General features: G+C 41.8%; 1 protein-coding gene across 4 annotated transcripts in view; it reads left to right on the forward strand.

Annotated features, from left to right (window-relative positions):
* The first annotated feature begins 630 nt into the window (after positions 1-630).
* ppp3cca (protein phosphatase 3, catalytic subunit, gamma isozyme, a) overlaps positions 631-20257 on the forward strand; it is a 35033-nt gene continuing 15406 nt past the window's right edge. Inside the window, exons 1-5 of one of the 4 annotated variants that reach the window (XR_015131756.1) lie at positions 631-1544; positions 6965-7162; positions 9387-9511; positions 17373-17484; positions 19536-19681. Coding sequence is in view for 3 of the 4 variants with exons in the window: in XM_086313464.1 (XP_086169590.1) it covers positions 1484-1544; positions 6965-7162; positions 9387-9511; positions 17373-17484; positions 19536-19681 (642 nt within the window). In the remaining variant the exon portion in view is untranslated. The remainder of the gene's footprint in view (positions 1545-6964; positions 7163-9386; positions 9512-17372; positions 17485-19535; positions 19682-20257) is intronic. The other 3 variants (XM_086313464.1, XM_086313461.1, XM_086313462.1) reach the window with 3 other exon arrangements.

A 20257-nucleotide genomic window follows, 5' to 3' on the forward strand; every position in this document is an offset into this window, starting at 1 on the left:
AGCTTTACATGATTCATAAAATAATCCTTATCTATCTTAAATGGGTGAGGCTCTTTATTCATTGACAAAAACAAGCATTTTTAAGCCACCCTCTCTTAAGCCAGCTTTCTTCTAATTGGCTGCTTCTAACAAACAGAAGGTCTAAACAGCAGGATAGTAGAGCAGAGTTGCTGTACTGAACAGCAAGAGCTGGGATTCTGAAATGACCGTAATAAGCATATCCCCTCAATTTGACATAATTTGGATTCAGGTTTTTTTTAAAAAATGTATGAGCTGAGCAATTAAAGCAGTCTAAAGCCTGAGCAGTTGGCTCACAGGATTACTTTTACCTCGTAATCGGAAATTTTAATAACAACCATTCACATGTTTAAGTCTTCCTATAGATTCTAAACCCTTTCTTATATATAAATTTTCTATATAAGATCACACATTCTAAAGTATCAGCTAAGACCAGTTTCCCAGTTATACGATCGAACTTTGCATTAGTTAACTTGGAAATCAATAAAACAGGAAGCGTTCATTGACAGTTAGTAAAATGACAATCCAAAGGAGAACGCGAGAGGGAGACATTGTCACGGTTGACATAGTAACTCGTTATTAGCTGGCGTGGTATTTGGTGGCAGTCTCTCCATTCGCTTATATGTAGCAACCAAGCAAACTGCGGGTTACTTTAAAAAAACAGAACAATACGAAGAAGTGGGTTTGTCGTTTTGAACGCACCCTTAAATCACGTGTTGCGTTTCCATAGTCACGTCATATGGGCTCCACCATGTTGTAGGAAACCCGCCGCTGCTCCTCACTCACTGTCAGATTAGAGTTTAATCCGAGGAGGAGGAGGAGGTGGAGGAGGATACTCTGTCAAGACGCTGTCTGCATCTCGGGAGGACTTGCGCTCTTTATGCATTCAGAATAATCGCGATTCGCGTGCTGCTGTCACTGTTTCCTTCAACGAGCGCCCCGCACACTGAAGATGAAACGCCAGTCTTCCGCTGCTGTCTTTGCCTGTCCGCCGACTTGCCAATACGTTAAGATGTTAGCTGGCTAACTAGCTGAAAAAGAGTAACTAAATCGGATTAGCTGCTAACGGCAGCCTCCCTCTGGGTAACAACCGGGTATTATTTGCTGCACTTGACAAATATAGACCATCAAGCGCTTGTCAGTGTTTGCGTTAATTGTATTTCTACGACAGTGTCAAAATTCCTACTTTGTGCTATAGTTATTCGCTAGTGTTAATGTTTCTGCGAGCTAGCTACGTTATTAGCTAGTCAAACCACAACAAAAGCTGGACCTCTGTCGTTCTCTAGTCTGCACAGTTCGTTAGGGAGGGCGAACATAAAAGTAGTAGTGCCTCTGAACCCCCACCCCCCCAGCCGAAAGTCAAGACGGAGGTGACGGCCAGACTTGGGTGCTAGCTGGTCCTGAGACTAGCGGGCTGAGAAGTGTTCGAGATTTAAGCCCCGACACATTAGCGTTCAGTGGAAACATGTCAGGAAAGGATAAAGACAAGCCGGAGAAACAGTCCACAACGGAACGGCTCGTAAAAGGTGAGAGTCTCTCACAGTACCAGCGCATCATGCATGATTTGACTGGAAGCTAACGTTTGGTACAGAAAACCACCTGTAGCGTTTGAAGAAACTTTGTTTAAACACACTCGGGCTGTTGCATGACAGAGTTGCACTTAATGGTTATACCTGGTCACACAAGTCACGCTTTATAAAGCGACATATACACTTAAAGTCTCACCTTATCATCAGTACGTGTGTGAATACTAATGTGTACTATTGCAGTCTCATAAGCCTTTCAGTTTTATCAGGGGGATGCTCAGATATCTGTGGATGAACCTGAATCAGGTCAAGATCATGATTTCATAAAAGTATTATTTTCACACTTGGCCACTGGTACCTATGCCAGTGATCGCAGCTTGGCACAAATCAAAGCCGAGAAGCCGTCCTCTCCGGTCACCTTGATATTTCAAATGAATGAACTCTAAAATCATGAGGCCTTCTCTTGGGAATACCCGAGGTCTGCTCAGGTTACCAGTGGAGCTCGACAACAAGACGGATTCCTTCACGCTTACATCGTCCAGGCTCATTGGACAGACTGGGCGAACATCTGTTGTGTCTCCTGTATGATGGCTGAGGCATAGCAAAGTCTGAGGTAGCCCCCCAAAGAAAGAGAGTCTAACCCCACCCCTGTAACCACCACCGCTTGCTTCTTAATGCCAAAGCAGCCAACATCGCTGTCTGCAAGGGCACTAGTAGAGTGTCCTGCCAGGGGACTGGAATGCTGAAGTGTGAGCCAGAAGGGAGAGAGTGAGTTAATTGTGGAAAGAATCTCCCCAGTGATGTTCCCAACATGGCCAGCCACATGGTGGAGAGAGAGAGAGAGCATCACAGTGACAGGGAGGAGAGAAGGACTGTAGATTGAAGTGAGGCTCGGTTTCTTATTAGTGCAGATTTTAAGTAACAAAAACAATGGGTTTGAGTCTACCGTCTAACCTGTGACTGTAAGAGGGCTTAACTGATAGACCTGTTGAGACTAATGCTCCTCTGGTTGTGTAAGTCAGCAGTTAAGCTCAATTAACTTCCTTTGACCTGGTATTTCGTCCCTCAGAGTCGGGTCTGACAGCTGAGCGATGCCGCAAGACCCTCAGTGAAGTTGAGATTTGGCCCTTCGTAAAGATTCGTGTCACTTTTGATGCGTATCGAACTCGATTATTGCTCCGTGATAAATCTGACCCTGCACCTAAAATAAAATCAGACAGGCCACAGGGGCAGCGGATGCAACTACCACCCCACTTGATCGAGTGACTGAGACGGGAAATTAAAAACCCAGGCTGTGCCTGTTTAGCTCGTGAAGGGTAATGCATTCACTGATAATTAGAGCAATCTGAAGTGGACTTGACAATTCATGCAGCCACAGTGCACGCCATTCATCTCTGCCCAGCCGCATCTTTGTAATTCAATCCTCTCCCATTGTGTGGATTTTGAAACAATAGCGAACATATTCGAGACGCCGGCTCATATCACTGTCCAAAACATTATCCTCAGTGGGCAGGATGGCAGATAGTCGCGTCTTTGTTTCTTGAGTCGTTTGTTGTCCTGCCAGGCTGTGGGTGTTGATGCGGTGCAGTAGCGGCCCTGCGTCTGTGTGTGTGTAGTTTTGAAGAGTTCATCAAACATTAATGCTAATTAGGCCAGGCAGCCTCTAATAAGAAGCCACTCTCAGGGCGGTGGCAGCTTAATGTTATATTATTAGCTTATTATTTTTAACAAAACATTTTTCTTCACTGGGTAAATGAGCGGGCTGCTTCGCTTCCCCCCCCCCCCCCCCCCCCCCCCCTCACCACGAAGTGGAGAGTGTAAGTGTGTGTGTTAGCGTGTGTGTGTTTACTGGCAGCCAGAGGTTCATTTGTATCTGTGTTTGAACAGACAGCTCCAGTCTTGATCGTGCAGGCAAATCAACCCCAGAATTTATTATTACTGCTATTATTATCATTACTGGAGGACAGCAGGCTCTTTCCTGTTGAGCTGCATGGCTTGTTCACTCCACTGGCACTGAGAAAAGTTATTGTCCAGCATGTGAGGGGAATGGGGGGGATTACCAGCTAGCCTCCAGGCAATTGCTTGTAAATGTGGTCAGCGCTGCTATTGCCTGAAATGTTTAACAGTCAGGTTATGTCATGCCCATTCTGTATCTTTATGATTTTTTTTTTTTTTCTTAAACAGGGCCGGCTTTGTCCGTACAGGAACCTTCTTCCAGTGTGACAAAGCTTTTAAGTAAACAGCCCCTGAATCTCGAAGCCCTTGCTAATAGAGGCTTTACCTAATCTGTTCTTAAGGCTCGTACCTCAGCTTACAGCTCTCTTTGCGGCCGTGCCTCGTATGCTTGGGAGCACTTACTGTTTATTTATACCACACTAGCCAGTGCATGACAGCTTGTCCTCAACACAGGCTAGTCAAGTCGGAGCTTTTCCACTACAGGCCAGGCAGTAGTTTGTCGCCCAAATAACATCTTGTGACTTATTCCCTTGCTTTATTGCACCAGCAATAAAAACACGGCACTTATTTCCTTGTGGGGGAAAAAAAAAACAATCTGCAGATCTGCCTCTAAACTCTTAGTCTAGACTCATGGCATGAGCCTGAGTGACAAATACATTTGGCAACCCCAGGCACCACATCACTGATTAGTAAAAACACTCACACTTAAGTCTGAATCCCTTTTTTTTTTTCTCTCTTCAGCTTGCAGTTTGATTTACTGTGTGTAGGTGTGACAGTATTCTCAGAATTCCTCTCTCTCTCCTTTCTGTGATCATTGCCGCCTGCACCACTTAGCTGATACCGGTGTTTGTCTCCTTCCACGATTCCTGTGAGGGATGGGTTTAAAAGAAGGGTCCTATCATCAGCACGATCCCAGATCGGCTCACCTCTTTTTGCATGCCATACAGACGGTGGCTTTACACCATAATTAATTGGTGGCATAATGCATTTGTGTTCGCTTGGTCTGTTGTTGGGCGTACCAGGCATAATCCGTTTTACCTCTCAGACCCAGGCAGTGAGAGCTTGGATCTCCCTCTACTATTGTTTTGAGCTAGCGCAGATTAGTCGGCAGCTATCTGCTCCTGCAGCTTTATGAACCCATGATGCCAGTGTTGGAGCACTAATCTACACCGTGGACACTGTTTTAAAACAGTTATGCAATTTTGATATAATTCCCTGCATTATAGTCTCTTGTCAGAGAGCTAGATTAAATATTGCTTCCGTGATTACTAAAACGTGTTGTTTTCCATACACGGTAAGCTAATGCCCCAACTGCATTGCTGTCACACTGCCTCTGTGATACATTTTCCAGGTTTACTTGTTACTCACTTAATTGTGTTTTGATCGTGATGCTTTCAGGTCTCAGCCTCAAAAGCACTGACCTTTAGTGATGATGGTAAAAGGATTGTGTAGGTGGTGTGGAGCAGCTTATGGGGGGAGGGAGGGTGCGGCTGGGGGGGTTAAGTGAGGTGCAGGGCTTCTTGTTGTTTGTCTCTTACATGGAGTCATCATGTAGGTGTATGCGTCGCTGCTTCTGTGCAAGTAACTTCGTCTTGGCTCAGTCAAGGAAAATGTCACACCTCATGACTTCAGCTGAAGTGAATGCAGGCTGAGATCCATAATGTTTTTGGGTTTTTTTTTTCTTTACTGCTTTTTTCTTTTGTGTTACTTCTGGGGTAATCTGTCCTTATGTATCAATACTACTTCTAAATTAACATTTTGATCCAAGGGTGGACTGCTGGGACCACACAGTCTTATTCTTCTGATGCATTCTTCCTTTTCAAAGGGAGGTTTTCCTCCCCGCTGTCACCAAGTACTAATCAGGGTAGCGTTATTGTATTTGTTTCTATATTATTGAAATGGTGAAAACTCTAATAAAACTGCTATGAAACTACATCAACAGAACTAACGCACACCAGCTGTTTGATACGCTGCCCATCTGATCAGTCCCACGCCTCCAGACTCACAAACAGCTTCTTCCCCTGGGCCATTCGGACTGTTAAAAAACACTGCCCCCCACACCCCACCCCACCCTGCCCACTCACCAGTAACTCTCATCACTCAGGTCACTCACACACGGACTCTATTGAGATCAAGTCTGCTCTTTTCACTTTGCAACTTGTTCTCTAATGTGTGCCTTTCTATTGTTTTTGTATATATTGCTCTTGTTTATCCATATTTTCCTGTTTGTTATTTAGTCATACTTAGTCATAGTTATATTCTATTCTGGCATAGTTAGTTTGGTGCACCCGCAATTTTGTTGTACATGTACAATTACAATAAAGGGCTATTCTATTCTATTGTAATTAATAATTAATTGAATGCAATAATGAACATTGAGAGTATTTTTGGTGTTTTGCAAATATAGTAAATAAGTCCTATGATTTCTTTTTTCTCCAAGCCGTCTCCTTTTTTTCTCTCCATATAAAAATACGATTGAATCATAATCTGCAGCTGCTCACAAATGGTGAAAATCAGTTTATCCTTAATTGGTGATGGTGGTTTCTTCTGGAGAATCAGGCCTTCAGACTTTGCATCATGCTGGAGTTTTTCTTTGGAAAAGAAAAACTTAGAGATTAAAAACCAAAAAAGGGAAAAATGATTTTTGACTGGAATCTTGATCATTACCAAGAAATCCAAACAAACTTCTTATCATGATCTATTTCCACTTCACTTGATTTTCTGGACAATCTTTGAATATTGCAACATTACTACCAGACTAGTATGTCTGAAGTGGACATTAGCAGCTCTGTGCTGGTGCTGTAGTGGAACCAGATTACACCATTACAGATTGCTTTGCTTCACACTGGTTACGCCCTTAATGCTAATTAATGCGCACTATCAGTGTAAAAATTCCACAAATGCACTTCATCTTAAGGATGCAGTGATTTTTTTTTTTTGATGTTTAGACGAACACATTTTCAGATTTTTAGATGAACTGGGCCAATAATCTTAATGCAGCAATTTTGGCAGCATTCGTTATATAAACACGAATGAATATGTTGCCAGCAACTTAGTTACTGTCGATGCCCTTATAAGCTTGACTTTGACAGATTTTTAGCTTTTTATCATAATTCAGGAGGAAACCCCACATCCCGTGACAATATCGAGATTTGGTCCCACCCCTACCATGGAAGGTTTTTCTCGAATGATCGAGGATTTGTTGATGTTTATTGGTGAACCATAATGATGTCATCTTGGATGGCTAAGAACAAGCAAATATAATAATTGATAAATAATGAGCATCATCATGCTTGAATTTTTCTAAATTGTCTGAGTCATGAATCCAGGCAGAAGTTTGAATTTTGGCACAGATTGTCTCACTCCCCTGTGACGGCATTGCTCCCCTTCAGTTGTCATGCAGCTGCCAACCTAAGCTCAAATATGACTATCATAATGATTTTTTTGTTTTTGTTAATCAACAGCTGTGCCATACCCTCCACAACATAAGCTGACTATAAAAGAGCTGTATGAAGATGGCAAGCCCAATGCTGAGCTGCTACGCAACCACCTTGTCAAGGAGGGCCGCGTGGAAGAGGACGTGGCTCTCAAGATCATCAATGACGGCGCCAACATCCTCCGTCAAGAGAAGTGCATGCTGGAGGTGGAGGCACCTATTACAGGTGAGATGCTCGATATTAGGAGCTTAAGGAGGACTGTGTCATGTGTTTAGTGAATTTGGAAATCATTATTTAAGTATTACTTGCATATTTTTTCAGATCTGTTTCCAGGATAATCTAACAAAAATGCAGATTACCCTTGAGCTGGAGGTCTACTGTTCGGACTCTCGATAATATTGCCCACCCACATGTGCTGTACCCTACACTAGATCCATTTAAGAAATTGTGCTGCTCCTCTGTAACTGACTTTGAACTTTGACATACAGTAAAGAGCACAGTTCAACAGACTATCACTGTCAAGTAGTGTAAAGCAGGTGGATGTAGAATAAACAAGCTATTTGAAGACATCTGAGCAGATGTTTAAAGTCTGCTTCGGTGATGCTTCAGCATTATTCCACTGCAGGCTTGTTTATGTTCTATGGCTGACGCCTCACTCTTTCACCAGATCAGAGGGCCTCGCAGGCTGTCAGTCAGGCTTTGACAAGTGTCAGCTCCTTAGCTGACCCTATCATACTCTGTTTTGTTTTTCAACCTCAGGAAGCAAAACCCTGTTAAAACTACTAAAGCTAAACTCTGGGGGAGGGGATGACAAGCATGATAAATATGGCTTTGCACGTTTATGTGATTGATTAGAATAGCTCATTCAGCTCATATAGTTTGTATAGCTGAGTAGTCCTAGGTAAAGAGATATGAGAAGTATTGCTTGGTCAGTTGTTCTTTAAATACGCAGGAAGTATTTGTACAAAGTCCTGGCTGTGCTACTGTTTCGTTCTCATTGAACCCACAGATAAGTGGCTTTCATTTACTGCATAATTCAGAAGTAGTGACTTCAGTGACAGTGAATAATAAAAAAAATTTCAACTTAAAAAGAATTCCCCCCTCCACCTCTACAATGGTTGAAAAGGTTAGAAAGGTACCGCCACAGTCTGTATTGTTATGATAAAGGAAGTGACTTTTATCTGCTCCCTTGTCACAAGTGGTCACTACAGCAGGTAGCTCCACATGCTTGTTTTGAGTTTTACCTCAGATGCCTTTTCTGACGCAACCCCAAAGGGCCTTGTGTGTCCAGCTGGAGTTGAACCAGCAACCTTTTGCGTGCCAAGCAAACATCAGCATTTACAACTTAGCTTAAAATTTAGCGTGCAGTATACTCAATCTTTAATAATCTGTTGCAGTGTCTATAACCCTTCTATGTATATATTTCCATTCATTGAGGGGATTCTACGGCTTTGTCAAGTCACAGTATAGCTTACGCACTGGTCACTGCTCTGAAACTGTGAGAGCAGCACAGCTGAGTAACCATCTATCTGTATGCTTAAGTATGCACTCACCTCATCTAAAAGGTGCGTGTCTGTACTCAGGGAAAAGCACAGCTTTAGTAACTGGAAATGAAGCGAACGTAGGTTTTTATTTTTCCAGCTTCTCGCCCCTGTGCCGTCTGGATTATTTATAGTCCTACAATAATATGAAATAGATGGAAAGACCGACCTGCTTGCGGGCATGCATATCTGAAACAACATTAAACCATCCTACACGTCAGAAGTCGTGATGTCACATTAGCATGGTTTGAGCCCACTGGTAACCTTAGTTTCACCGTCCGCTATTGACCTAAGTTGACCTGGTTCCAGGTTCCAGGTGGATATCTACATGCTTTCACACCTGTGACCACACAGACTACCAAGCATGCATCCTATAGTCACACTAGATAAGGAATAACAAGAAAACCCATTGGCTGGTGTCATAAAAGGAGAGTGCAGTGACCCTTCTCAGCTTCAGAGTGAAGCAATACCTACTTTATCTGAGTGATCGCCTTCTCCCTGTGATTCTATTTCTATGGAATCCATGTTTTCCAGGATTACAGGTCACAGATATACTATCACTGATCATAGCAGAGTTTTCATCAGAAGAGTTGTTAAGCCTGGTGGGTGCAGCAGTGGCAGCCTGCCAGAAGTATACTGGTGAAAAGCCACAAGGAGTCAGTAAATGGTTTAAAGTAGATGTGGGCCACATCGTCTGGTCCCAAACACGTAAAGGTCATTTTTGACTTTTCTGTCCACCATCATCATCAAAACAACAAGTAGGATAAAATCTTTTAGGAGAACTATTTGAACTATTTGCATTTATGGCCATTACTTTCATAAGAGCAGCATCTATATCCAGAATAAGTAATATGGCTATAATATGTAACTGAGAAATTAAGAGCAACGTGTTTGTCTGTCTTTGGCAGTATGTGGAGATGTACACGGACAGTTCTTTGACCTTATGAAGTTGTTTGAAGTCGGAGGTTCACCGAGTAACACGCGCTATCTTTTCCTTGGTGACTACGTAGATCGAGGGTACTTCAGTATTGAGGTGAGTAGTTGTGTTAGTATATTTGAGTCATTTTTATTTTTACTTTAATAATAATGAAACATTTATTTCCTCTTTTGAATATTTTTCACTCTGGTATCAGTAAACACTGTATGAACATGCTGTATAGGTTTGGTTCACAGATAACGCTTGAAAATTATCTGCAGTTATCTTGGCATGTGTCAGTGTTAAAAGGTTATTTCTTTATCTTCCAAATTTTTATATTTTCATGTTTTTTTGCATTTAAATGTTTCAATTTTAAGGATTAAGAAGTCCTTTACAATAACAAAAAAATAGCAATTTGAAAGCATTTAGCTTAAGTAGTGAGATTTAATTTATGAATTTAAAGAAATAATCAGACTTATAACAATGTTTTGGTTTTTCTTTGTAGTTTTTTTTTTTTTTTTTTTAGAAGGGTTATTCCTCATTTTTCTGACTGATTTCAGATCTGGCGACTTTGAGTAAAGCGTTTCAGATATTTAAGCTGGGCTGTTAATAAATGCTAGGCAGGCTCATTCTTTTGTGGGAAATAAATGGATTGGGAAAAAATGCTAATGTAATCAGTTACTATTGTTTATCTAACAGTGTGATATGTTTTGATGTATTCTAACTGTATGTCTTGTATGTTTAAGAAAAAAAGCTGTCTTTATATCCAATTTGGACACAAGTGTTACTGTCAGAAAGTCAAATCTAGTTTAGTTATGTTTTGGTGGCTTCTTATACTGCTGCTTGTATTCTAAGTGTATATGATGTTGTAGTAAGACCACTGGCTGCAAGTCACATTGAAAGGGCTAGAGCTGATGTAATGAAAAGCATTTGGACTTGAGCGTGTTTCAGTGCCACTTTGATTCAGATGGTTGCTCATGGTGAGAAAGGCTGCTAAAATGTGAGTACTACTGCAGTGCTCCTTGACCAAATGGGTTTTTGTGCCCTAACTTTTATTTCAGTGACACCTCCAAAGGGCACACTTTTCTACATGCTGATTAGAACAGTTAAAAATAAGACAGAGGAGTGGAGCAGAAAGCTGCAGTGCGACTCTCAAGATCTCTGGCTGGAGGGCTGTGCCTGTAGTGCGTTTGAATTTATTGCAGTTATAATGGTGAGCTGGTTTAAAGGCGATCGTGGCTCAAGAGTTAGGAGTTCGCCTTGTAATCGGAAGGTTGCCGGTTCGAGCCCCGGCTTGGACAGTCTCGGTCGTTGTGTCCTTGGGCAAGACACTTCACCCGTTGCCTACTGGTGGTGGTCAGAGGGCCCGGTGGCGCCAGTGTCCGGCAGCCTCGCCTCTGTCAGTGCGCCCCAGGGTGGCTGTGGCTACAATGTAGCTTGCCATCACCAGTGTGTGAATGTGTGTGTGAATGGGTGGATGACTGGATATGTAAAGCGCTTTGGGGTCCTTAGGGACTAGAAAAGCGCTATATAAATACAGGCCATTTACCATTTAAAGTAAAACATAAATCACACATTTGGAATGGTTTGTGTACATTACAAAAAAACAAGCATTTATTTATGTGTTGGTCCCAAGGAGCCAGACTTTCTTGTAGCCTTTAAATTTGTCATGAGCAATCATTCTCCAGGCTCTCTGAAGGTCTTTAAAAGTGTTTTTTTTTTTTTTTTTTAAGACATTGGCTGCTTTTTCGCTTATTTTCAGTCCAGTTGTTGAATCTGACCATTTTCAGGGGAATGTGTGAGGGTTTTTTTTTGTTTTGTTTTGAAGCCACTAAACAGTGGCATATGAATCAAGCATAAGAAAAGCATCTAACTGAGGGGATGACTCAGTGTTATGTCTACACATAAGAGACAATTTATCACTGAAGGTGGTTCCAAAAGAGCCTGAAACCTGGCAGGTGTCATCGTGGTGTGCATTTGAGGGAACTAGACACATGGAGTAGGGCTGGGCCATATCATACTGTTCACGGTAATACCGGTATAATGTTAGGCAACTATAAGAAAATAAAATATCGCAATAGAATATGGGTAAAACGTGCATGCGCAGTGCCTTTGTTTTCATACGCACATGGCAGAAAAAGCATGGGGGCGACGGAGAATGAGAAGGGTGAAGGCGGATCGTTGAATGAAACTGATTAATCAGAATTGGTTTGTAAAAATGGTGCAACGTCAGTGGTGTGGAACTGGTTTGGCACAACTTTTGGTAGAGCATGCAAGCGGGCCGTTGTTATTACAGTGTTTTTCGGAAAATAAGTCGCTCTTAAAATCCTTTTATTTTCTGAAAAATTGACAGTGCCCCTTATAATCCGGTGCGCCTTATGTATGAATTCTGGTTGTGCTTACTGACCTCGAACCATAAAAAAACAGCTGCTTGTTTAAGTGAAAATACATTGATGGGTTTTTTTGCACTAATAAAGTTGCGGAGTTTTAAAGTATTTTGTCTCACATCAATTATCAATTATCGTCAGTTATATCGTTATCGTAAATTTTTTAATATATATTTTGATAAATATTTTTGGCCATATTGCCCTGCCCTAACATGGAGAATGAAATAAGAAGGGGCAGACCTAAAACCATCTATAGCAGATGAACAGCTGATCTGAGAGATGCATGTGGCCCTTCAGTTGGTCCATCTACTGTTTACTGAAGCCTCATTAGAAATGGTCTCAGTGGAAGAATGTATGTGAGGAAGAAATTCTTAAGGAAAATGTGGAGAAAAGGCTGAGGTATGCCACAAGAACTGAATTAATCTTGTCAGAATTGACGGAAACGGCTTCTTTGTTTGAGCATGTCAGTGATCCCAGTGATCCTTTTACAGCACTGTCCTTGCTGTAAAAGCATAAAACACACTGTCAGTCATGGATTGGCCTCCCCAGACCTTGACATTATTAAAACAGCGTGAAAATTTGACAGAAAACAAAACAAAAGGCAGACAGCGTCCAAAGAAGAGCTTTGAATGTCCTTTTTGTACATATTCCATTTGTCTTATATGCTTTATTTCCATGTATGTTTGCACATATTTCTGTGAATTGTATTGCTGTTTGCCATTTTCCTAGCACATTATTAAGAAACGAGGGGTGACTCAAGACTTTTGCACAATATTGTATGTCAGCACTCATGCTGGTAACAAAAACTAGGGAGAAATTATGCCAGATGGCAGTGAAATAGCCTTGAGAGCCAGATTTGTAAAAAAAAACCAAAAAACCCCCAAATAAATAAAATATGGATACCTTGTGGGAGTAGTGTGAATTTCAAGCTTCACTGTTACTTACTCAGACTCAGTATGAGTTAGTGTATTAACAGTGGGTTCCTTGTAGCACACATTTCAGATTGTTCCTGTAAGTACTTTTCTTGGTCTGAATTAAGCACCCTGTGGAGCACGAGTCCTCGTAGAGCATCTAAAGTATTGATGTTTTAAATATAAATAACATTTTGACATTTCAGTTGTTGACGACTTCTATCCTTAGCCCCAGACCTGCTAGGACCGGCTTTTGGAGTCTAAGTTTCCTCCTTCTTCCCGGCGTCTTGTATATTTGACAACTTAAGAACATAGTAATTGTAAAAGTTATGTTATATAACAGAAAAGAGCCTAGAAATAGTGACTGTTTGGGGCCCAAAGCTGGTCCATAAGTGCTTGAAGGGAGCCTTTCAGACATCGCTGCACCTTTTGATAGTAGATACATGATGGATATGAGTGGGGTTTTTTGTTTTTCCTAAAGGGCGTGTGCAGTCCTGATTCATGTCTTCAAGTATTTTGAATATTTGTGGAGAAAAAGCAGAAAATGAAAGCTATGTAAGAGTCAACTAGGACGTATGCTAACATTTTGAGCCTCCTCTGGGGTCTTTTGATGGCCCTGGGTTATTGCCTGAGGTGGGTGAAATGTCACAGATGAAAAAAGGGCAGAGAAGTAGCAAAGGGAATGAAAGGCTCTTGATGATGAAGATAGATTTGTTTTTACTAAAGACGCTTATATTTTTTCACCACATTTTTCTAGAAACAGTGGCATCTCTTAAGAATCAGCTTGATTTGTTTGGGTATGCTTCTTGTGGTTCTAAAACTCCACAACCTACTGTGGCTGGCTGGGGTCACAAAGTAGTCCACAACTAACATGCAGCAACTAATTAAAAGTAATGGGATACACACATAATATGCAGCCAGGCAATTATTAGGATATAATTAAAAATGCTGCTGAGGGGAAACCAATCCAATAAGCTGCCAGGATAGTTTTTTTAACAGTACCAGACACTGGATTAGCTTTGGAGCACACATACAGGAATAGCACAATTTGGTTTTTGTTATTGTTTGCTGTATTTTTATATACTGTTTCGATGATGATGCTCATGAGCACATGAGCAAAAGATTAAATGTAGTCAGTGTATGTACAAGTAATCTGTGTGAGCTGAAAACTCAGGCTTCAGACTGCTCTGAATGCTCAGTTTCAGGCAGTGTTTGTAATCTTGGCTCTATGTCCATGAGGGACACTATCACTATTATGGTCATCCCAGGCACACAACTCAGAAGCGCCACCCATCTGCTGTTCAAGCTTTCTGTTTATAAGTGACAGCCAATCAAAAGAAAGCTGGGTTAAAGTTAGAAGAAGAGGGACAGCGGAATAACTAGGGGGCTTCACCAAGGATGAGATAAACAAGCGTTATTTTAGACTGGGAATCATACAAAGCTAGTAGTAGAAGCTTTGCATCGAGTTGAATTCAAAGATAAAAGATGGACACAGTTGCTGTGAACTCACCAGTTTGGACTCTGATCCATATGGTCCAAATAAGACAGTTGCCAAAACCATTTTTCTTATATACAAGACTGAAAATATGCTTTTAAATTGTCTGTTTATGTATATTAAGTCTATGAAAATTCACTTGATTTTTACAGACAGCCTCAAAGGGTCAGTAGAGAAATTGCAGTTTCTGTTAGTTGATGGGTTCATTTTTTTTTAATCCCAGAAGTTGTCCCTTTTGTTAGAAAAAATTGAGTTGAGCAACTTCGTAATTGCATTTTTCTTAATTCGTCTAGAGCTAAAACAGTGGATCAGTCAGTCATTCTAAGGTAAAACAGTTTTTTTTCTTTTTTAATAAATTAATAATTTAAGTGAATTAAAAAAAAAAAGAACTTCCAATTTCACCTTCTAAATTCTGATGATTTTTCTCAAAAATTTGAGATTAGATGGTCTGGTTTTTTTTCTCTTAAAGACTTTTGATTGAGGTAGATTATTACAAATATAAAATAATCATTAATTGGCAGCTATTGATTTGTTAAAATAGTGATTAAGATCTCTGAAATGTGTCATTGTTTCTACACATGAGAGGAAGCAGCCTAAAGTCACCATGAAACGGCACTGAAGTGTAAAACCTATAGATTTGCAGCCATTTGATCTCACTAGCAGGGCTAGTGTTTTTTTAGGCCACTTCAGTAATGCATAAGGCAGATATAGGAAAATGGATATCAGGATGTGGTTACCTAGGTAACATAAAGAGTCACCGCAGCCTCTTGAAGCAGTGCGTTACCACTGCAGGCCAGCAATTTGCCAAAGTCTAAATTCATTGTGTGTGCACAACCTGTTTTATTCTGTGTATTTCTTTATTCACTTAGTGAATTCTCTTGGATCCAAGCAAGTGTTTCTTTGGACAAACCGTCCAAGCCCCAGCTCCACCCCTACATAAACCATGCACAGGCTGAAGAGAGTGTGTGTGTGTGTGTTTGTGGGAGATGAGGTGAAGGTAGCCAGTGTTCATGTCTGCCACACAAAGCTCCATGCCCCTTTCTTTGTCTTCTTTTCCCCGCTCGTGAGTAGCTGGCTGAAAGAGTGCAGAGAGCTCTCATTAAAACCCATGTCAGCTTCAAGCCACTCAGAGCCATGTCCTTTCCTACGCCTCCGCACATAAGAGAGAGCAAGTCACACCGACAGCCCCCTCAACACATTTACCTGCACTTCACAGTCTGATATTCCTCTCAGTGATCAATGTGTATAAGATGAGATGGGTGCACCCACCACCACCACCACCTTATTTCGACATTGCGTGAACACACACCTGCAGGCTCTGGTTACCTTGGCATCTCGTTGCATCGATAGCGGGCCATGGTTTGCACATGTTAAAAAAGCATGTTGAGAGTGTCAAGCAGCAGCTATTGAACAGTGCATGAACTGAAGAGAAAGCATGTTTGGATTTGGATTGTAAATGCTGTTCTGTTCTTTTAAAATTAGAACCAGTAATGTAGTCACACGAAACCCATCCCACTGCTTCTAATATTTGGTTAGCAAAGGGAAAAACAAACTGTTGTTTGGCGTATGATGGTTAATGTGTGTTTGGAGCTTCATGTGGCAGAAAGCAAATAGCAGTTGTAGCAGTTTCTACAGGACAGGAATTTAACTGCAAAATGACATAAGCACTCATACCTTACTTTTATATAGGAATATAACCAGATGGCAACCAGTCTGTTTGAGCCTTGCGTTGCAGTGAGACACATTGTGTTTATAAATTAAGCAGCAGTTATTTGGAAACCTTCACCAATCTGTCTGAGAGTGTTTGTAGTTAGTCTGTGATTGTTTGCAGACAGGTTGTCTCCCACCATGCGGCCTGTGCAACTACCTTGTGATCAAAAGTGGTCAAAGGTTGAGAGTGCACATTCATTTTAAGAGCAGGGATGGATGGAGTGATAGATAATTGCCTGAGTAATTATTCCAACATTTGCTGTTTCTAGCGTTTCTAATATGAGTATGCTTCACTAAACATTATTGTTCAGTATGGAGGGGTATACGGGTTGTCTATCATTAAAGGAGATGCACACATTCTAAGGGAACTAAAAATATGATGTATCTTGCTGCAAGAACATAATAAGGGCATCTCTCACCCTGAGTCCACCTGGAGGCCTTCCATCGTCTTGGACTGCAGCTGGCAAAGTAGTCCTTGTTCTGTTCTGTAACCAATCTGTAAGTGAGGTTGGCTTAAGACATGAACCAGCTCTCTTCAGCTACCCGCTGTTTCTGCTTAGAGTCAGCCTGCATCTTGCAGCAGATCTCCAGAGCAGAAGGAGTACCATTGCGAGCTGCAGTCCAAGGCAGTGGCGTTGAAGTCCTTCCATGGGACATGAGTCCATTGGCTAGTTGGGGCTTGTATGCATGTTCTCCCTTTGGCTGTGTGAATTCCCTCTGGGTACTCTGGTTTCCTCCCACCGTGCAAAGGCACACAGGTCAGGTTAATTGGTAATTCTAAATTAGTCATAGGTGTAACTGTGAGTCTGAATGGTTGTCTATTACTTAGTGTTAATACTATGATAGATCTTTCCAGGATGCACCCCGCCTCTCACCTTATGTCACCTGGGATACTCCCTTCCCATGATCCTGAACTGGATAATTGATTAAGGCCGGGTGGCCAGCCAAAATAAAGTCTGTGTGCAATAAGTACCGGTAATGTCTCCTTTGTATCTCCGGTGGCTCTAAAATATGAAAATGTTAATAGTAGCAACATTTTGGAACACTGTTTTACAATAGTAACAATGTTTCAATACTCACACAATGTGAATTGTGTTGGAAAGCGGGGCCTTTTGCTGCCTTTGAGAGGGTCATCTGGGATGCTAATACGCTTGTTGTAAAAATGTCAACATATTCAAGAGATGATTAAATCTAGTTCATATGTAGAGAGATAACACATTTAATTAACATAAATATTGTTTTTGCTTTTTATATAGTGTGAAATTAAACCAAAAATCAGTTCCTGGGACTTTACATAGTAAGGTCCATACCTTAAAACCTTTGAAAGAGCAGCTCAACAGTTCCCCCTCGAACAGCTCTTGATGACAGTGGTGAGGGAAGCCTGTGTGTGGAGAACACTGAATATGTTTGAATAGAATTATGAGCACACGTCTCTGACCTTTCTCACATTTCTCTCTTGCCGTCTCTCCTCTCAGTGCGTTCTCTACCTCTGGTCTCTCAAGATCAACCACCCCACCACACTCTTCCTGCTGCGTGGGAACCACGAGTGCCGGCACCTCACCGAGTATTTCACCTTCAAACAGGAATGTAAGTGTGCTGCTTTTCTCAGCCGTATGAAGACCAGCCCAGGGGGCTCATATGCTCTCTGTACCACTTTAAATTGACCTGTATCAGTCAGCTCTCAGATTTCACACATAGCCCAGATATAATGGTGCAGTCTGGTGCTAATAGTGTGAGTGCAGGATTGCTGTCGCAGGTATTTCCTTAGTCCCATTGATAGTTCTTTTCACTTTCAAGTACCGCAGACACAAATAAGGAATTGAAAACACAGTGCTGGGAAACATAGCTATGTTAAGTCAGACTTCATGCCAGAGAAGTGGAGTGTTTTCTCTATTCCCCTTTAGTAAAATGACTAGCGCCCCGTAAGTAGGACACATTTGTCACAAACACGTTGAATTGGGAAGTCCCGTCACAACATGCAACAGTTCATCTGCGAATCTCCAGCGAGGAGATGAAGCCTTTGTCCCGTTTGTCTTGCCGACAGCAAACTGCTGAAGCATGGAGAGCAGCGAGGCATGCTGTTGATGCTATTTAGACAGTTACACTCACACTTTGATTTCAGTCAGTGACAGCTGCATGTGTGTGTGTGCAGAGCAAGTGTGGAGGTATTAGCATGCAAACTCAGAAAGCAGTCGGCAAAGAATGTCTTGCCAGTTGCAAATAGATTTCACTCACTACATCCCTGCTCACACCCACCCACATGCCACCTCATCTGTACACACAAACACACACACACAGTTTGCCACCTGTTCGGTTGGGGCAAGCTTATTGATTGGAAAAGCTTGTTGATCGATAATCAGTTCAACACTAACAAATTTAATCAGAGAGATTAGGGATTGTTGTAGTAATTGATTGCAGCTGCGATCACACTTCTCTCGTAGCCTTGTCTTGTAGTACACACAGGAAAGGTTTGTAGAAGTAGTAAAATGTGGCAATCCAAGTCAGTGTGGCCTCACACGATGTTTTAACCCATGTTGCCTTATTGTTTTAAGTGGCGCATTAATGATATTAGAACGTTTTGTTTTTTCAGATTAAACAGTCAAGAGTGGGGATTATTTTACAACTTATTTTATGATTGATCCTCACAGTGTACAACTCGGAGTTATGACGTGGGCAGAATATTGGCTACTGCATTAAGGCTCTGTTGACCATGTTGTTATCCTTGCATCTATTCCTGCGATTCCTCCACATCCCACAGCTATTCTCATGAATGATAGGCGTCGCCACTATACCTCCACATCAGCACTCACAAAAAAGGGGTCGAAACCTCCCTCTGTGTAATCTTTTACACAATAAGACAAGTAACAGACATAGAGACTTGCACAAGCGGCAGAAACAGCGGCTTGCTACAATGGATTTGACGGCAACTTTGTTGTGCGGTAGATATAATGCAGCTCATAGCCTCATGAGCAAGCGCGATACAATGACGACCTGTTTTATTTAATGAATACATTATCTTTGTTCTCATCAATAAACAGTTTTAGCATAGTTTATTATCACCAAGCACACTCATCTTATCTGTTATGGTCTACAGCCCCATGACGTCGTTTCTGGGAAGACATGGGTTAGTGTGCGGAGTCCAGAGTTAACCTAGATTCATAAGACGGCATTAACTCTTTACTTTAGCTAACTGCAGAAATAGCATTTTCCTGTTTCTCATCCCATGAGTAGTGTTTCATTGTTATTCCAACTAAGCATTAAAGATGTTCATTTACTAAAACATTTTCACAGAGTAAAGAACTTTAATTTCCAAGCTCAAAGCTCCACACTCCCCTTTATGACCTTAAAGTAGCACTGTCTTCAAACTGGCACTCGCATTGTACTGTCCTGGCTGCTTCTCCTCTATAAGGCATGGACTTCCTCCTGACCTAATCTGACCCTTTCATTCTTCTGCAAGTGGCGCTGTAGAAGCTGTCTGGAAACAATCACCACTGGCACAGTTGGCAGGGCAGCTCTGCTAGCCGCTCATAACACATCTACCAAACCTTTGCTGTAGTGAGCAAATTCAACAGACTTTTTGCCATCTTTGGCAGTAATTATGACCTCAGACTGAATCCCAATCTTTATTTTTACTGCAGGTAAAATTAAATACTCTGAACGGGTGTATGACGCCTGTATGGAGGCCTTTGACTGCCTGCCCCTCGCTGCCCTACTCAACCAGCAGTTCCTGTGTGTACATGGCGGACTCTCACCAGAAATCAACTGCCTAGATGACATAAGAAAAGTAAGTGATCGACCGCTGGCTTGTGACATTATCAAGATCTGCCTTTCAAGTTAATCTCTTATATGTTCCAAGAATATGTGTTAAAGTGTCAGCTCTAATCGCAGATCATTCACTCCGTTATGCCTCATTACACGTGATTCTAGCTTTGATGTACAGCCTGTTCCACTGTTGGCAGGTTGAAATCCAGAATGGGCATTTCCTGTCTGTGCCATGGATGCCCTGGTCAAACTGAGGCAGGACAACCAATATGGCTGTTATTGAAAACAAAAGTTTTACAATAAAGTGCACATTTAACAGCACCAGAGGGTGACATGAAAACACAGTAACATCTAAATTAAGTCATCAACTTAGTTTACTATATTTAGAACGAAGGCAGGTGGCACGGTGGTTAGCACTGTTGCGCACAGCAAGAAGGTCCTGAGTTCAATTCCACCATCAGGCCGGGGGTCAGAATGGTTGTCTGTCCCTGTGTGTTGGCCCTGCGACAGACTGGCGACCTGTCCAGGATGTACCCCGCCTCTCGCCCTATGACAGCTGGGATAGGCTCCAGCGCCCCCTGCGACCATGAAAAGGATA

Source organism: Aulonocara sp. 'chitande type north' Nkhata Bay, linkage group LG12, assembly GCF_057382095.1.
Source record: "Aulonocara sp. 'chitande type north' Nkhata Bay isolate Kocher_YH1m ecotype deep benthic linkage group LG12, A_spYH_male_GT1.1, whole genome shotgun sequence".
NCBI classification, from domain to species: domain Eukaryota; kingdom Metazoa; phylum Chordata; class Actinopteri; order Cichliformes; family Cichlidae; genus Aulonocara; species Aulonocara sp. 'chitande type north' Nkhata Bay.